Raw genomic sequence first — 16799 nt, 5'->3', positions numbered from 1 at the left:
CAGCCCAGGCGAGGGCCCTGCTCTTACCTCTTCTCCTCTCTGGCCGGGCAGTCCCGGAGCACCGGGCAGGCCGGGGCTCCCTGCACAGCCCGGATCTCCCTCGTTGTTGTCCCCCTGGAGCGGGATGGACGGTGAGTGTGAGCAGCCCCATGGGGCCCGGGGCAGGGGGTGAAGAGAAGACGGAGGCCCACTCACCCGGGCCTCCTCAGCTCTCGGGCGCTCCCGCTCCATGAAGCACTGCGGAGACAGCCAGAGGCCCGGTCAGCGGGGGGCAGCCGGGAGCTCGCCCTGCACCAAGGCCACCCCGAGCCCAGCCTCTTACCCGGGTGCAGCTGTCGAGGCCTGGCACGCCGGGGATACCCTGGTCTCCCTTCTCTCCACTTTCCAGGAGGGCCACCGGGTGGGCCGTCTGCCTCTGGACACAGTCCCCGCAGATGCTCTGATGAGACAAAGGGGGGTGTGTGGCGTGGGGCCCGGGTCGGAGAAGGCCAGGGTGGGCCTCATGGGGGAAACCCACTCCGAACTCAGCCAGGGGCACCCTGCTGGCCGGCACCCACCCACTCTCTTCCTCCCCAGCCACATGTCTGCGGCAGCTTTGCTGTATCCTCAAGGGACCCGATCCCAACACTGGCTTTGAGTTTCCTCCAGGAAGAAGCTCCGGTAGGGCCAAGCCAACGCCACTTTCCAGACAGGCGTGTGGGAGGAGGCGGAGGGGCCCAGGGAAGGACCATCTGTCCCGGCTGTTCCTGCAACCTGCACCCAGTGTGAGGACATGCCACGAGGATTTAGACTGAAAAGGCCAGCTCCAAACACCAGCTTCTCTGCCCAAGGGAGCAAAGGAAACAGCTGCAGGAGGAGCCAGGCCCTTCGCAGACAGCCTCTGGGATGGGGCCTGCCCTGCACTTCCCAGTGGATCACGGCTGTTACAGGCTCCCCAGTGGGCCGGGCCTGAAGTCTTCCTGACAAGAAAGTCCTCCTCTTACCTGGAGGCTTTAACCTCTTTGGGTCACAGACCTCTCTGAGAGTTTGATGGAAGCTGTGAGTCCGCTTCCCCTCAAAATGAAACCTACTAGTGAAAACTAGACTACAATTTCAGAGGACTCGGGAGCCTGGCATCTATCCATGGCCCGGCGGGATGTCCACGGGCCCCTAGAGGAGGCGCTGCTCCACCTCCACTGTTCGCTGCAAAGCTCAATGATAATGGTTGTCATTTACTCAGCACCCATGATGCCAGCAGTGGTGACAGGCCTTGCACATTATCACATTCAACCCTGACAGTGCGATGAGGCAGGTCATCTTATAAGCGCTCTGGAGATGAGAAAGCCGAGGCTCAAAGAGACAGCATGACTTGTCTAAGGTAAGTGGGACCCTGGATCGGACCTTGGTCTGTCTGAGGGCCAAGGAAGCGCTCTGTCCACAGGCCCAGGCTTCCTCTGGGCTGTTGGTGCCCATCTGACCCCTTCTCCAGACCACACTCAGTTCCTGTTGGGGGCCCTCCGTGGAGCACTTGATCAAGAAGCCATCAGACAACATGTTACACAGAGAAATGTCGAATCCTGCATTTGGAGTCGCATAATCACTTGCCCAGGGGCAGGACTTGGGGAACCCTGGCTTGCCAGAGGCCTAGGGCAGAAGAGCGGGGGTTCACTGCCACAACCCTGCCGTGATCCAACCTGTAGCTGCCGCCAGGAGGATAACCCGACCTCAGGCTGCTTCTGGAGATGACTGCTGTCCAGAGCAGGGGCGGGGCAGGCGGTCCCCATGCTCTGTCCTGACCAGGACCACTGGGGTCGTGGGAGCTCCAGGGCACTGACCAGCCAGTACTAGAAGGGGGTGACCAGGACAGGGGCTCTGGAGGCCAAGGCGTGGGAGGGACCCCAAAGGATGCTGAGCTGGAGGAGGGAAGAGTCCTGATCTGGTCTCTAGAGGTAACTGAGCAAGGAAGCGCTGTGTCACCCGTGGTGCCCAGCGTGGGAGATCAGACCAGGCCACAGCCCTCGAGCATGGTCTTAATGCTACTGACAGACCCTGGCACAGGCCGACTCTCCCTTCAGGCCCCAAGTCCCCTTTCTTGCCCCACTAGAATCACCTCTCAAATCCCTTCTCCTCCCTGGATTCTTTCTGGATTGAGCAGAGGACAGCCGGAGCCTTCTTCCAGGCCCCTACCCAGTCCTATCATAGAACATAACCTTCGCAAATCCCTGCCTGACTGCCCTCCAAGGGCACTTTCACCTTCCCTGCCCTGCCCCCGTGTGACCTCACTGGCAACTGCTGCGGGCAGGTCTCCGAGTTACCACTGCCCAGAGCACCCATGGCACCTGGGTGCCTTCACAGGATTCCTTCAAACACTCGCTCAGCAAACACTGACTGGGGGTCTGTTCCGAGCCGGCCCCTGACTAGGCCCCCTCAGCTAGACGCCTGGCATGCACGGTCCCCACAAACAGCTCCATCTGCAGCTCTCTGTGTGTGGTGCCACGCAGCTGAGCGCTTACTACAGCGATCCCCTTAGGGGAACCCCTGCCAGTTCCTACACCCTCCCTCTGACTCTCTTACCTTAAGGACATGCTGTTCAATGGGCAAGGATCCCTGCAAGAGACAGACACGAGGGCTCAGAGGGCGAGCGGAAGGGGGACGGAGACTTACAGCACCAGGTAGAGCCTCGGGAAGCCACGTGGCATCCAGGTTTCTCCCAGCCTCGGAAGACGGAGGGAAGAGGGACCCCCACAGCAGCTAAGGGCGCTAGCATGGCAAGCTCAGCCCTGGGAAGAGCAGGGGGGGCGCTGGACAGTGAGTCCAGGCCGGTACCTACCAGCTCTGCAGTCAGCCCAGGCTGTCCTGGCAAACCGTTGTTCCCCGGCACTCCCTGCAGCCAAGAAGAGACACGGGTGAGTGGACACCTCTCTCTAGCCCGTAGGTCACCCAGATTCTTTCTCACCATCGCCACTGCCTCTCCCCCTCATCCTGAAGAGCTGAGAGCCCTGGCTGACGTCTATTCTCAGCTCAGAAGTCTCCAGACTGTTTGTAGGGGGAGCTGAGGAGGCCCAGAGGGGTGACCCACCCCCCAAAACCAGTCCAAATGATTTCTTCCCCTACATGGCAGGGCAGTGGGTCTTCTATATAGTAAATAACTATTATTTCTTTCTGTGCTAAGTACTTTTCCTATATTTTCTCACTATATTTTCTCAATCACCACAGTGGTTTTGGTGAGGTAAGTGTTACCTCCATCTTAAAAACAAGACGAAGAACTCAGAGAGGCAAGCAACTTGCTAAAGGTCACAGGACAAGCAAGGCACAGAGGTGGGATTCAGATTGAGGACCACTGAACCCCTCTCTTAACCACGATTTCTGCATCATTCCTCAAAAGACATTCCCGAGAACACTCATGCACACGCAGGGTGGAGGCCTGGGAGTCATACCCATCTAGGTGCAAATTCTAACTCACTACCTGTACAACTTTTGTCAGGTTACTTGCGGGGAGGTGGGGGGGGAATCTCTGTGCCTCAGTTTCCTTTTCTGTAAAACAGTGGTAGTTTGTGGGGAGGCTTAAAGGAGATCACGGCTATAAGGAGCTTAGTACAGAGCATGGCACGAGGGATGCTCACGTTAAATGTTTACCACCCAGACTCTGTTCCCCTTACAGACTCACAATGCACATCTGCATATTAAATACTCCATGGAGGCAGGGAGTGTGTTCGGTTTGAAACCCCCAGTGCCCGACCTGGAGGAGGCATGCCTCAGATACATGCCGAGCGGACGCACTGCTGCTCACCCTGCTCCCCCGACACGGGATTTCCTTGGCCCGCTCTGAGAGCTGGCCTCCCTTCAAGTCCCAGCTCCCAGCAATAGAACATGTTACCCTCCCTGGCAGCCCGCCCGATTTCAGGCCAGGCTCCACCAGGCCTGAGTCAGACCTGGAGTCCGTCTCCCCCGGCCCCTCCTGCCCCTCCACGTGCCGTCACCCAGCCCTGCTCATTCCGAGTCCTCAACGAGTTAAGAAGGCAAAGTGCTTAGAACAGCCCCCGGCACAGGGGAAACACCGTGACCGTGTTAATTCTAATTATGCCCCTAAATGATCATTCACCCCCTGCCCCACCCTCCATTGTCTGTGTTAGTTCAAGCCTGATACTCTGTGATTTTCTTTTCCTGCGCGCCCAGAACTATACCTCCCACTTGTTCTACTGTAGAAGTGAAGAGCTACTAGGCACTGTCTACTAGCTACAGAGCCGCACACTTCTTAACGTCTGTAGGAATGGATGGGGATTACTGGAGCTCTGGATGCTGTCTATCTCTGAGCCTGTCCCTGCACCTGAAGAGAGGAGCTGCTGGGCCCTCCCTTCCTTGAAAGGACTGCAGGAGACGACCAGGGAAGGGGACCTGCACCCTGCCTGGCACGGGGCAGGTGCCCGCAAGCAGCAGCCTCGGCTTGGTCTCCAGCACTGGTGCCAGAAGAGGACTCTGGTGCCTGGGACCAAACTCAGTGGCAGTCACTCTTTTCTGCCTCGTTCCCCCAGCATGCCTTGGCAGGGTTCACATGACATCTGCGTGCGCTTGTTAATGGGTCACTTTGAAATGACTCTCAACGTTTCTCCAGGCAAACTGCAAGCCCCCTGCAGCCTGATTCCTGTTTCCTGGCAGTGCAGCAGGAAGCCCGGACACTTGGTAAAGGTGTGGCTGGCCTGTGGGGGACCCAGAGTTGGCTCTAATTCTGAGCTCTCAATGAGACAGAGAATTGGAATACTGACAGAGGCTCCCATCAGCAAAGGGGGCCCACCAGAGCAGATTCTCAGCCCAGGGTGAAGGGGGATATATATAAAATCATCAGGGCAGGGGGGGGAGTAGTTTGTAAAAAGCTTCCACGCAGTTCTGCTTTGCCTTGTCAGGTGAGACTCACTCTTCCAGGAGCTGGGAGCCAGACACACAGAAGCTACTGTCTGTGCCTCTTAGGGCCTCTAGGAAGTGTGGCCTGGCATGCAAACCTTGGGGAGCCACCCTGCAGGGCAGTGGAGGGCAGAAGAAAGTGCCCTGCACGGGAAAGCCCCAGTCCAGCACTGCCAATTCGTAGCCGATGACTTCAGACAAGATAGTTCACCTCCCAGAACCTCAGTGTGCCCAGCTGTGACTTAGGGATCCACCGCCTTCCTATTGGAGTTGATGTAAGGCTCAAACAAATGCGAGAGAATGGATGTAAAATCATAACAGTAGTTGTTGTCATAATGATGGCTAATGCCTTCCGAGCATTCACTATATGCCAGGCAAGGTTCTACACATTTAGCAAGCATTAACTTGTTTAATACTCACAAAAGCCCCATGAGGTAGGTTCTGTAATTACAATATCTCCGCTTAACAGATGAAGGAACTGAGACACAGAGAGGGTAAGTAACTTACCCAGCATCACAAAGCTAACACGTAGCAGAGCTGTGATTCAAAGTCGGGCTGCCTGGTTCTGGAACACACACTCTAATCATGATGCCACAAGAATCTCAACTCCTACTGCTTGCCCCTCACTCCCTGGCCTCCTTCCTATTCTCCAAACATGGCAGGCACGTTCCCACCCCTGGGGCCTTCGTACCTGCTCCCTTGTCTATCTGTCAGGAATACTCTCCTTTGCAGGCTCTCTCCTCATTTCCTTCAAGTCTTTTTATTTTTTCTTTTTCCCTTTTTTTCCCTTTAAGTCTTGATTTAAACATCCCCTTCTTTTCAACACTTTTCTCAAATATCTTCCCTGGGCTCCTCCCATTTTCTATCCTCACTCCCTGCTTTAACCTTCTCATCAGGACATATCACTTTCTAACATACTGTATTTTATTTATTTCTCTTGCTTATCACCTGTCTCTCTTACTAGAATGCAAGCTCCCAGAGGGCAGAGATTTCTTTCTGTCCACTGCTGTATTGCCAGCACCTAAAACAGTGCCTGGAAAATACTAGGTGTGCAAAAATTTCGTTGCATGAATGAATGTTGAACGCTGCTCCAAAATGGTGAGCTCTGCACCAGTGTCAAGGATTGTCAGCTGACCCAGGTTCTGGGTTCCTGACAGCTGACCAAGGCCCGAGCTTGACACAGGTGTCAGTGGGGTACCTGGGCTACAACGACAGGGCATTCCTCAAAAAAGGTCTGGGAGTACACACAGCCTGCCCTCAGGGACCACTGCGTCCTCCGTACCACTCTTGGTGACCCAAGGAGTGAGAAATGACACATACAAGGAGTGAGAAATGACACATACAAGCGTTGGGGCAGGGGAGCAGCACACTTGGGGTCCAGCACAGAGCATGCGCCCTGTTGCCTTGCCTCCCTCTTCTCTTCTCCCTCTTTACCTGAAGCCCAGGCATTCCAGGGGGGCCTGGTGGTCCAGGAATACCCGGAGGACCCTGAAGGAGAGAAGAAACCATCAGACCCAGAAGAAAGTTCTGCCCCATCGCTGGGGGCGCCGGCATTAGGATGGGCAAGCCTCGGGGTGCTGGCGGACAAGAGGAGAGACAGAGGAGGCAAGCGACACACACCTGCGGGCCCGGCTGCCAGGAGCTGCCCATCCAAAGTCCCGGAGCACCCTGGGTGGGAGTGGGGATCGCAAAAGAAGGTTATAGGCAATGTCCACACCAAGCACAGGGCTGCGTGGGGACGCAGTTGGCTGGGGCGCAGGGGCCTGTGCGTCTTGGGCACAAGGCCGGAAGCCAGGCCTCACCCCCAGGCAGGGGGGGGAAGGCTCTCGGCACCACTTACCGGCATGCCAGAGAAGATGGGGTCCCCTCGGGAGGGGCAGGAGCACTCCCCTGGCTCACCCTGAAAAGAAAAGAGCCTTTGTCAGCAGGGGGCGAGGATGGAGGACCCTCTGGAAATCAACAGCTGGGAGGCAGGGCAGGCTCTAGAGATGGAGAGGGCAGGGTTTAAATCCAGGATCGGCCTCTTTTGACTGTACCCTTGGGTAATCTGTTCAACCTCTCTGAACCTCAGTCTCCTCATCTATAAAATGGGGATAATAATACCAAATGCATAGACTGTCATGAGGATGGAATGGATGAATGTATATAGAGTTCCTGCCATGTGCCAAGCACTCAGCCATCAACAGCTCTTGGTGTTACTGCATTTTTCGCTTCGTCATTGTCTGCTGCTGCATAAGTATTCAGCCCCATTCCCCTTGGCTCAGCCTGGCTTCCATGCCCTTCTCTCCTGGTCCCTCATATCCCTGTCCTCTCACTAGTCCTTCTGAACTCAGTTCCTTCCCCTGTCCTGTAACTCAGCGTCCATCTGAAAATGCAGCTGCCTCCCATGGGGACCTTGGAGCTCTCTGGGTCTCCTGGGATCCTGGTTGAGCCCTGGGCCAGCAACCAGGGAGCTAGTGGGTGGCAAGGAGACCAGGATGACTCCTCAGCACCCATCCTTCAGTCCAGAGCCACAGCCAAGTGCGGAGGGTCCCCTGGGTGGCGGAGCTCCAGGGGCTGCTAATTTCCCCAGAGTATTGGTCACAGGTCCCTGGGACTTACCTTTTCTCCCTGCGCTCCCTTTTCACCCTGCAGGGAAGAAACACAGGGGGATGAGTAGATAGGGGTGTGGAGAAAGGGCCAGCTGTCGCTTCCTGCTGTCCCACGACACGGTACTCACCAGCATCCCTCTGGCTCCTGGAAGTCCAGTCTGTCCTTGCTGCCCATCAGGGCCCTGAAGGGAGAGAGCCCAGGGTCAGTGGGCGAGGCTGGACAGCAGCCAGCCATCTGGCCTGCCAGCAGGGGAGGGTGATAGGACAAACAGAAGCAGCGCCAGGCTCCCCTGGAACCCACATCCCAGTGCCCATGTCCTAGCATAGGAGACTGAGGCCCAAGAGACAAGGCGAAGAGGAAGGAGGAAGAACACTGGCATTTCCCGAGCACCTTCTTGGTGTCAGACACTGGGCCAAGCACCTGTCAGGGAGCACTGGATGGAATCCCCACTCCCAGCCCTGCAGGATGGTATTGTTCCATTATACAGGTGAGGAAACGGAGGCTTAAAGACATTTTGTAAAAGACCCAACAGCACGGCTGCACCCAGGTCTGTGCGGCCCAAAGTCCCTGCTCTGTCCTCTTACCCTTTAGTGTTTGACACAATTCTCTCCATCATAAAAGTTCTCTCAGTTGATTTAAGGAGGAGACAGGAATTTCGGCCCCAATTTGTCAACAAAGAATTGAAGGCCCTGAGAGGCTGTCACTGGCCTAAGGTCACACAACTAGTAAGTGTGGCGCCAGAATTGGGAAACCTCCCGGATGGGATTCAACTTGAGGGAAGACGGTCTGGAAAAGTCAGCAGGGCTTTCTGACGGCTGCTGTCCTGTGGGACAGGCCACCTTCGCACGTGGGACTCAAAGCTCCCTGAGGACCAGGGCCGCCTTCACCTTCACCTCTGCCTTTACCGGGAGCTCCCTGGGACAGGCGGGGACCCTGACTACCCAGCTGTGCTAGGCAACCACACGGACGGTGGGGACCTGGGCAAGGCCGCGGCCCCTCTGGGCTTCAGCGCACCCTCAGGAGGAATCCATCTGTGATTCCCAAACTGGGTCTGGAATGTCTCTAGGGATCCATAAAGACAGAAAAGATACAGTTCACGGGCTATTTTCAACATTACCAAAAGCCTAGGAAAAATTATACATTTGCCCACAACCTGGCATGACACAGGCTGGCTGAAAGGTAGCATTTCTTTGATTTAGGCTAGAATTATATCATCTTAAAAAATTCTAGTGGGTTCATGTGGAGTCAAAGCTAGCTATTATACAGGTCTTTGATGAATAAAAATGAGGAAATGCGTATATTATTACCTAATCTATGCAATTTGTTCAACAGACACATCTTTCAGAACATGCGAATCACTGGTGGGACAGCAATAAAGGGAGGTCCTTGAGGGTAACAAGGTTGAAAGTGTTGCTGGTCTAGATAGATCTGTGCGGGCTAGTGCGGTAGCCAATAGCCACATGCGGCTACTTAAATTTAGAATAATTAAAATTAAATCTAAAGTTTAGTTCTTCAGTCACACTAGCTACATTTTGAGTGCTCAACAGCCATGTGGGGCTGGTGGTCACATCTCAGGCAGGGTAGAGAGTTCTATTGGGCAGCACTCTTTTAGATGATCCCGAATGACTCCAAGGTTTGAAGTGGAGGGTGGCGGGCAGAACATATGGGCTTTGAGTCAGACAGACCTGGGTTCAAGTCCCGGCTCTGTCTCCTCACTCTCTGGCCTTCAGTTTCCTCATCTGTGAAATGGGGATAATCATAGCCGTTCCCTTACGGGACTGTTGTGAGGATTAAGTGAATCTCTGTTTGTTTAGAGCTTAGCACAGGGCCTCAGCACGGTCACTGCTCAAAAACTGGTGGTGTTCAATACTATCATTCTTCAGGGGCTCCCCCCAAACAGGGCGGTCTTCCTTCTCCCAGGCCGGGCCAGGCTGAGGCCTCTCTCCTCCCATCCCCCATGCTGCTGGGACGGGCAGGGTCAGCCCCATGCCCTCTTCCCGGCGGCAACGCCCTTGGTCCAAGCAACATCCCCAGTGTGGAGCGCGGGGGAGGGCCCTTACCGGCGGCCCAGAGACACTGGCACCAGCAGGTCCCACAGGCCCAGTGGCTCCTTTCACCCCTGGAGATCCCTGTGGAAGAGAGGGTACAAAGGTTGCAGGGCCAGAGTTTGAAGCTAGCTACAATCCAGCAGGTGAGACCAGGCCTTGGGCAGCCCTCTGACAAACATCCCTCAGCTCCCATGTCCCCCATGCCCACTGCCAGGACATTCCGAAGTGTTACAAGTCTAGAGCCCAAGCAGGCAGAGGCTCACCTTGGCACCCTTCTCTCCAGCAGGGCCAGGTGGCCCCCGAGGTCCCAGGAGCCCCTGCAGATGGAAGCACACTTAGTTATCTCTATCCTAGAGTGGCCCCTTGGCCTGCCCGTCTCCTCCAGGCCCAAGGCAGACGTACCTGAATGCCAGGCAAACCCTGGGCTCCAGGCTCCCCCTGCAAGTCAGAAAAGGCAGACTGGGCCACAGCTGCCCAAGCCAACCTGCCCCGCCGGCAGACCTGGTCTGGGGTGGGGTGTCTGCCAGCCCAAACTCAGGAGAGCTCCACAAGGAGACTCTGAGGGTCAGAGAGGGGCAGGGGGTCAAAACCAAAGTCCCCAACAGAAACAACCGCAGGCCAGGGCTGTGCCCTTGAGCATCTGGGGGCAGGCAGAGCTCTGAGGTTTGGGGGGCAGGTGGGAGTGAGCAGCTGGCTAAGGGAAGTGCTGGGAGGCAAGCAGGCAAACGTAAGGCTGGAGACTCACCTGGGGCCCCTGGACTCCCACTCCTGGAGGCCCTGGCTCTCCCTGAAGAGGCAGAAGGACAAGCCTGCACTTGAGATTCCCCACTCACCCTTCTCCCCTGTCCCAGCCCCTCCTCCTGGACCTCCTCCACCTCCGCCTCCTCTCTGCTCTGCAGCTGATCTCCATTCCCCCCTCCAGGCCCACCGTCCCCACGCATCTCCGCATCCGCACCCTCACCCACACAGAGCTGCAGCCCAGGCCCTCACACTCACACACACCTGTATGCCCTTCAGTCCTGGGGGTCCTTGAACTCCTGGTAGACCAGGCTGGCCCTAAAAGACACAGGTGAGCCATGGGTCCCTCGGGGGAAAGGGGGCAGGAGGGAGAGAAGGAAAGCCCAGGGAGGGAAGGACAAGAGGGCAGGTAGCCAGAACTCACCGGTTTACCAGGCCGGCCCACGCCTTCCGGCCCTGGATCTCCTTTCAGGCCTGGCTTCCCAGGCAGTCCTGCCCTGTTGGTCAACGCCCCCTGCAGGCTGGGGCAGGCAGTGCAGCCATCACCCTGGTCAGAGATGGGCACAGCCAGGAGCTTGTGAGCCAGGCCTGGCAGCCAAGCCGGGAGGAGACATCGGAAAGGCGATCCTTGTGCCCTTCTGAAAGCTCTGCCCCTCCACTGACCCCTCCTCAGCCTGGGATATCAAAATGGGCCCCTGACACGCCTAGCTCTCCTCCCTGCCTCGGAGAATAGCCGAGGCGCCTCCACCCAGTGATTCTGGCATCCCCTGAGGCTCACAGCCTGACCCCAAGTCCTTCCCCTCACTAGCTCTCAGCCTAATCTCTTTCTGCTCATGCAAAAAACTGCCCCCTGCCTGACTGACCTTTTCTCCTTTTGGCCCTGCAGGGCCCCGAACCCCAGGCTCTCCTGACAGTCCCGGCCGCCCCATGGTGCCCGGTGTTCCAGGATCTCCAGGATTCCCAGCATCACCCTGTAAGGAGTAGGGTTCAAAGAGGGCAGGGGTGATCCAGCTGGAGTAGGGTTCAAGGAGGGCAGGGCACGGTGCCCTCTTGGGACCTGCAGGCACTCAGAGCCCTTCACTGGGGCTGGAGGCTGGGCAGGGAGTGGAGAGTGGGCACAGGGCAATCAGGAATAGGAGGTGGGGAGGGCATCTGAGAGGAGGTGGTGCCCACCCGTGCCCACCAAATTATCTTACCTTCTGCCCCTTCAATCCATGCTCTCCAGCTTTGCCCTGAGGAGAAAGCATTTCCAGCACCCATTCACTCATGCTAGACACCCTTAAGTGTCTGGCACTGTGTTAGACTCTGGGAATATACAATATACAAGACAGATCAAAATCTCTGCTCTCATTCTAGTGAAGCAATATTCAAGAGAAGAGACTTGAGCCAGGCTCCCTGCCTGGGTGATCCTGGGCAAGTTACTTAACCTCTTTGTGCCTCGGTTTCTTTATCTGTCAAATGGGGACAATAAAAAGAGCACAGGCTTCTACCTCGTAGGGTTCTTGTGAGATTAGACAAGCTGATATAGCTGATATATGTGAAACAGTGCATGGCTCATGATGTACACTATGTCAGCATTCACTGCTATTAGTAAAGCAGTAACGATAATAATCGCCACAGTGGTAATTATCATTTCTTGAATGCCTATTGTGTGCTGCTAAGTTCTTCACACACATCGTTCCTAGGCTTTACAACAACACCATGCATAGGAAACAGAGGCACAGAGAGGGGAAGTAACTGGCTCAAGCCAAAGGGCTAGTAAAAGGCAGATCTGGACTTCGAACCCAGGTCTGTCTGGTTCCAGGTTGGTGGTCTTTCTGCACACCCGGCCATGCTGTGTCCCAGGACAAAGGGCAGAGGCCTGTCAGGCCAGCTCCCTCTGGGGACAGAGGCACTGACCCCTCCACACACTCTCACCTACTCCCCACTGCACAGGGAGCCTAGAGACCCAGGCAGCCCCTGTCCCCCTCAAGCCCTGCCTGTATCCCACCTCCACAGGCCCCAGAACTCACCTGTTTTCCTGGCAGGCCAAAGCCTGGATGCCCAGGCTCCCCCTTCTCTCCGGGAGGCCCAGGCAAGGCCACCACGTGGCTGTCCCCATCCTCGTGCTTGGACAGGGCTCCGCATGCCTCACAAGGCTCCCCCTGCCAAGCAAGGACACAGAGTTGGGGGACCCCAGGCAGGTTTGGAATCTGGGGCTGGGGAATGTAGCCCGGCCTGACATAGCACCTGTGCTTGCCAAGGGATATCTCAGGAGACATTGTGGGAAAACAGGTAAGAAACGAAGGTGGGGGCCAAGGCCTCAGGGGTCCTGACATCATGCTAAGGAATCAGATGTTACCCTCAGGCAGTGGGGAGCCTCGGAGGGTTTGAAGTAGAGCAGGATGAGCGTGTGTTTGGGAAGCTGGCACTGGCTGCAGCGTGGGGAACATCTTCCACTCACCTTCTCCCCCTTGATGCCTGTGGGTCCCACTGGCCCTGGAGGCCCCTGTGTGATAAGAAGCCGTGTGTGATGCCCGGCAACTGCCTGGGCCGTGCTGGGGCCTCTCATCTCCCCGCGTCCCACCTTGTCCTTCTCCCCAGAGCTGTTGCCATCCAAAGCTCACTTACCAGACTGCCGGCTGGCCCTGCCTCCCCGAAATTACCCTGAGAGCAAAGCAGAGGACACAGGGTCAAAGTGAGGAGGCCACTCTAGGTCATTCCCAAACCCCAAACTACACAAATAACCCCTTGGGACCCCCAACTACCCCCCCCTCATTTCCTGGCTAGGGAAACCAAGACCCAGAGAGGGAAAGGGATTTCCCCAAGGTCCCCAGGGGAGTCTGTGGCCAGCCTGTTTCTGTCCCCAGCCTCACTCTGCAGAATCCCAGCCCCACCCTCAGCTCTGGCCCAGCACACAAAGATCACAAATTCATTCATCCAACAGTCACTCGCTGGATGCCTGTACACACTGTGCACTCAGCGAGGTGCCAGTAGGTAGCAGTGAACAGCACAGACAAACACACTTGTGGAGCTTACACCCTTGTAGGGACACCAAGAACTTTTAAATAATTGTAACTGAATAGCGATGAGTGCTGTGAAGGAAATAAACAGGGTGATGAGACAAAGTAAGCAGGGGAGGCCGTTTTAGACAGGACGGTCAGAGAAGTGTGAGCCACAATTATTATCAGAAAGACGAGACAAAGGCCAGCCAATGAAAGAATAGGGGGAGGTAGAGAGGAAAAACGTTCTAGACAGTGGGAGCCACAAGTACAAAATCTAAGAGGTGGGAACATTCTTGACATATTCCAGAAAGTAAGGAGGGCAGCACATCTAAAGCACAGGAAGTGGGGAGAGGAAAACCAGATGAACCTTCAAGGCAGGCAGGGCCAGGCGTCCAGGGTCTTGTTAGGCATGGAAGGCCTTCAGTACAAAGTCGAGTCATAGAAGGATTTTAAGCAAGGAAATAATATAACCTGAGGTTTTTATTTGTTTTGTTTTGTTCTTTTCTTTTCTTTTTTAACAAAGCCCCATTAGCCACTGGATGAAAAAGTTTAAGAGCTGCAGTGGCCACAGGCAGGCCAGCTAAGGGGCTGCCGCCACCACCCCGGTAAGAGATGATGGGACCCAGACGAAGTGGCGGTCATGGAGGTAAGCAAAGCAGGTGGAATTGAGAGAGGTGCTGTGGCAGAACTGTCAAATGGAGGAGATGATGTGGAGATGGGAGGAATCAAGGATGCTGCACGGTTTGGGGTTTGAGGAGGTTTGAGGAACTCGGTATATGCCATTTACAGAGATGGGGGGACCGGAAGAGGAAACAAGTGTGGGGTGGTGGCACAAAGCTCCATTTGAGAAATGACAGGTGTGGTTTGCCTGGTAGAGCGGAGTCTGAACGTATATTCCAGTGTTTCTCACACTTGAACACTTGTATACCCACAGGACCCCTCATTTGAGTAACACTGCATTAGTAATTCAACGCTGTCATTTGTCTCCAATGCAACCACAAATACAAACGTTCACATGGCACTGAAATTGAGTAACCCAGCCGAGTAGGGAAGATGACAAACTCTGGAGCCACATTCCCTGGGCTCAAATCCCAGGTCTGCACCCAAACACCCATGTGACTTTGAGCAATTTACTTGGCCTTTCTGGACCTCCGTTTCCTCATCCATAAAATGGGAATAATGGAGTACCTACCCCATGAGGTTTTGGGAGGAGGAAACAAGTCAATACACCTACAAGCCCTTGGAATGCTGCTCGGCACAAAGTAAGTGGTAAAGAAGGGTTATTATTATTTTATTATAAGGTAGTCTTGCATGTACTTAATTGTTTTGGATTATCAGTAAATTAAAAATACAACACTAAGGAACTTTCTTGGAGAACATGTGGGCTCTCAGAAATCAATTCTTTGACTCCAGTCTGCAAAACACTGATGAATTTATTTCTCTGTGGATTTACAGTTTGATCTCTTGTCTATGTTGTCCCTATTCCCCGTCCAGGGGCCCCCTCCCCTGCCTCCCGGCCAAGAAGACCCCGGTGTTCCTGACATCTAACCAGGTCTCACCTTCTCTCCTTTCAGCCCTGTTGGCCCTGGAGCCCCAACTTTCCCCTGAAAAACAATCAAGTCATAATCACTGCATCCCCCCACGACTCCATGGGTCCCAGTGTCCACCCAGAAAGAGAAAGGCCAGCTCAGAATTACAAATCCCACAACCCTGCAGGTAGCTGGACAACTACCTCTGTTATACAGATGGGCACTCAGAGGTTCTAAGAGGGAGTCCCAGGGCAGTGCAAGGGTGGAGGGAGACACCGGGCTACAGGCCTGGAGAACCTGCCTCAGGGCCTCCCTCCTGGTCTCTGCCTTGAGACTCAGAGCCTAAGGAGCCAGGGAGGCCACCAGTGTGGCAAAGATGGGCTGGGCTGGCCTGGCCTGGCTAGGAGGAAGCAGTCACTCACCGGAAGGCCAGGCAAACCGAGGCCAGGAGGGCCCACATCTCCTTTGGGCCCTATAGCGGGCCCAAGATGTTGGGCTGCTATGGCTGAGCTGCAGGACAAGCAGGACTCCCCCTGCGGAAGGAAGAGAAGGGATCAGAAAGGCTTCCAGTAGTCAGAAGGGGTCAGCCAGAGAATAGTGTCCCTCACCTTTTCTCCTTTGAGGCCTTGGATGCCAGGGTCTCCCTGCAGGGAGAAAAGGTTTATGGGCTGAGAGACTGGGTATGTTGGGACACCCCAAATTTCCTAGCCATATATGAGGACAGCAATGTCACACACCACAAACCCTTTTAACACCCAGGGGTCCCAGGGGATTCAAGGTCAGCACCCCAGAGCCGGGGCTCATCAACCCATGTGACAGATGGAGGAAGTGAGGCCAGGCTAAGCTACCCCGCCAGAAGTGCCGGTACATACCCGATCACCCTTTTGTCCAACAGCTCCCAGGCCCTCCTGAAAAAAAGGGTCTGTGAGGGAGTGGGGTACAGAGTCCACCCCAGGACCATAACCCAGCCCTGCCCGCTCCTTTCCTCCACCTCCAACCAACACCCAATCCCAGGAGGAGGGCACAATCTCACTCACTATAAGGGTTGGCTCCACCCCAGCTTGCCCAAAAGGCATCTTAGGCCTTGGCTAGGAGAACCCGGGTTGGTTGCTATGGAGACCTGGGGTGGCCTTCTAGCCCAGCCCTAAACTCTATGGTTCAGCCCCCACCCCCCATGGAGCTAAGAGCCTAGACTCTCTGCCCACAGTGTCTCTATGGCCATGAGAAGTTTCCAGCCCCTCTGCCCAACTCCTCTCCATGATTATGCCCCCAGGTTTTTTGGTGGAGTCCCACAAGGGCCACCCTGGGCACTCACCCTGGCTGGTGCAGGATCACCCGGTTCTCCCTTGGGCCCTGGCTTTCCAGGGAGCCCCACAAAGTTCTGGAACCCTTTAGGCAGCGTTGGGCACACTTCGCAGCCATCACCCTAGCAGAAGGGAGAGAGCATGAGTGGACAAGTTGGGGCTAAGACCCTGGGGAAGACAAGGAGCTCTAGGCATGGGGTGGGCCAGGGCAAAGTGGACAGCAGGAACACTGAGGGGGCTTTCCGTTCAACCGACTCAGTCATTCAGCTTACGATTCCTGGACATCAAAAAACTACATCCTCAAAAAAAAAAAAAAAACTACATCCTCACAACAAGCCATAAGAAATCACTGTGTCCCATTTAGAGGTGGGGAAACTTGGGCAAAGGGAAAAGCTCATTGACTTGCTCTGTTCATGTGCGTGGTCGAGGTGGGATTTGAACCTGTCTGTGTAACTCCAAAGCCAGGCCCTTTATTTAGTAATCACACGCACACCATAGGAACAAAGAAGGGGTGGGGGTCCCCCGAGGAGGGTCCCAGGCCCAGCGCCCTTGATGCTCAGTGTCACCTTCAGAGAGAGGCTTGCCCTCCCATCCCAACCTGGGGTAACCAAGCCTGGGACTCACCTTCTCTCCCTTCAGCCCTGGAACCCCTGGCTTCCCCTGTTGGAGAAGCAGTGAGCATTAGTGCCACAGCAGAAAGGGCCCGAGGACCTAGCCCCTCTCTCT

The 16799-nt window shown here is 55.4% G+C and overlaps 1 protein-coding gene across 2 annotated transcripts in view; it reads right to left on the bottom strand.

Moving 5' to 3' along the window:
- Window positions 1-16799, bottom strand: part of COL16A1 (collagen type XVI alpha 1 chain) — a 51205-nt gene that overhangs the window by 20554 nt on the left and 13852 nt on the right. For both annotated transcript variants that reach the window (XM_061184567.1, XM_061184568.1), the window contains exons 22-48: window positions 16698-16733; window positions 16085-16195; window positions 15642-15677; window positions 15378-15413; window positions 15192-15302; window positions 14800-14844; window positions 12867-12902; window positions 12700-12744; window positions 12269-12400; window positions 11453-11488; window positions 11120-11227; window positions 10681-10803; window positions 10521-10574; window positions 10264-10305; window positions 9921-9956; window positions 9782-9835; window positions 9531-9599; window positions 7598-7651; window positions 7480-7506; window positions 6719-6778; window positions 6499-6546; window positions 6313-6366; window positions 2810-2863; window positions 2554-2586; window positions 323-439; window positions 196-237; window positions 28-114 (exon numbers count right to left, since the gene is read on the bottom strand). In XM_061184567.1, coding sequence (XP_061040550.1) covers window positions 28-114; window positions 196-237; window positions 323-439; window positions 2554-2586; window positions 2810-2863; window positions 6313-6366; window positions 6499-6546; window positions 6719-6778; window positions 7480-7506; window positions 7598-7651; window positions 9531-9599; window positions 9782-9835; window positions 9921-9956; window positions 10264-10305; window positions 10521-10574; window positions 10681-10803; window positions 11120-11227; window positions 11453-11488; window positions 12269-12400; window positions 12700-12744; window positions 12867-12902; window positions 14800-14844; window positions 15192-15302; window positions 15378-15413; window positions 15642-15677; window positions 16085-16195; window positions 16698-16733 — 1686 coding nt within the window. The remainder of the gene's footprint in view (window positions 1-27; window positions 115-195; window positions 238-322; window positions 440-2553; window positions 2587-2809; window positions 2864-6312; window positions 6367-6498; window positions 6547-6718; window positions 6779-7479; window positions 7507-7597; window positions 7652-9530; window positions 9600-9781; window positions 9836-9920; window positions 9957-10263; window positions 10306-10520; window positions 10575-10680; window positions 10804-11119; window positions 11228-11452; window positions 11489-12268; window positions 12401-12699; window positions 12745-12866; window positions 12903-14799; window positions 14845-15191; window positions 15303-15377; window positions 15414-15641; window positions 15678-16084; window positions 16196-16697; window positions 16734-16799) is intronic.

The sequence above is a fragment of the Eubalaena glacialis genome, chromosome 3, assembly GCF_028564815.1.
Source record: "Eubalaena glacialis isolate mEubGla1 chromosome 3, mEubGla1.1.hap2.+ XY, whole genome shotgun sequence".
NCBI classification, from domain to species: domain Eukaryota; kingdom Metazoa; phylum Chordata; class Mammalia; order Artiodactyla; family Balaenidae; genus Eubalaena; species Eubalaena glacialis.
Note: the sequence above shows the minus strand (reverse complement) of the source record. Positions and strands in the feature narration are given on the sequence as shown.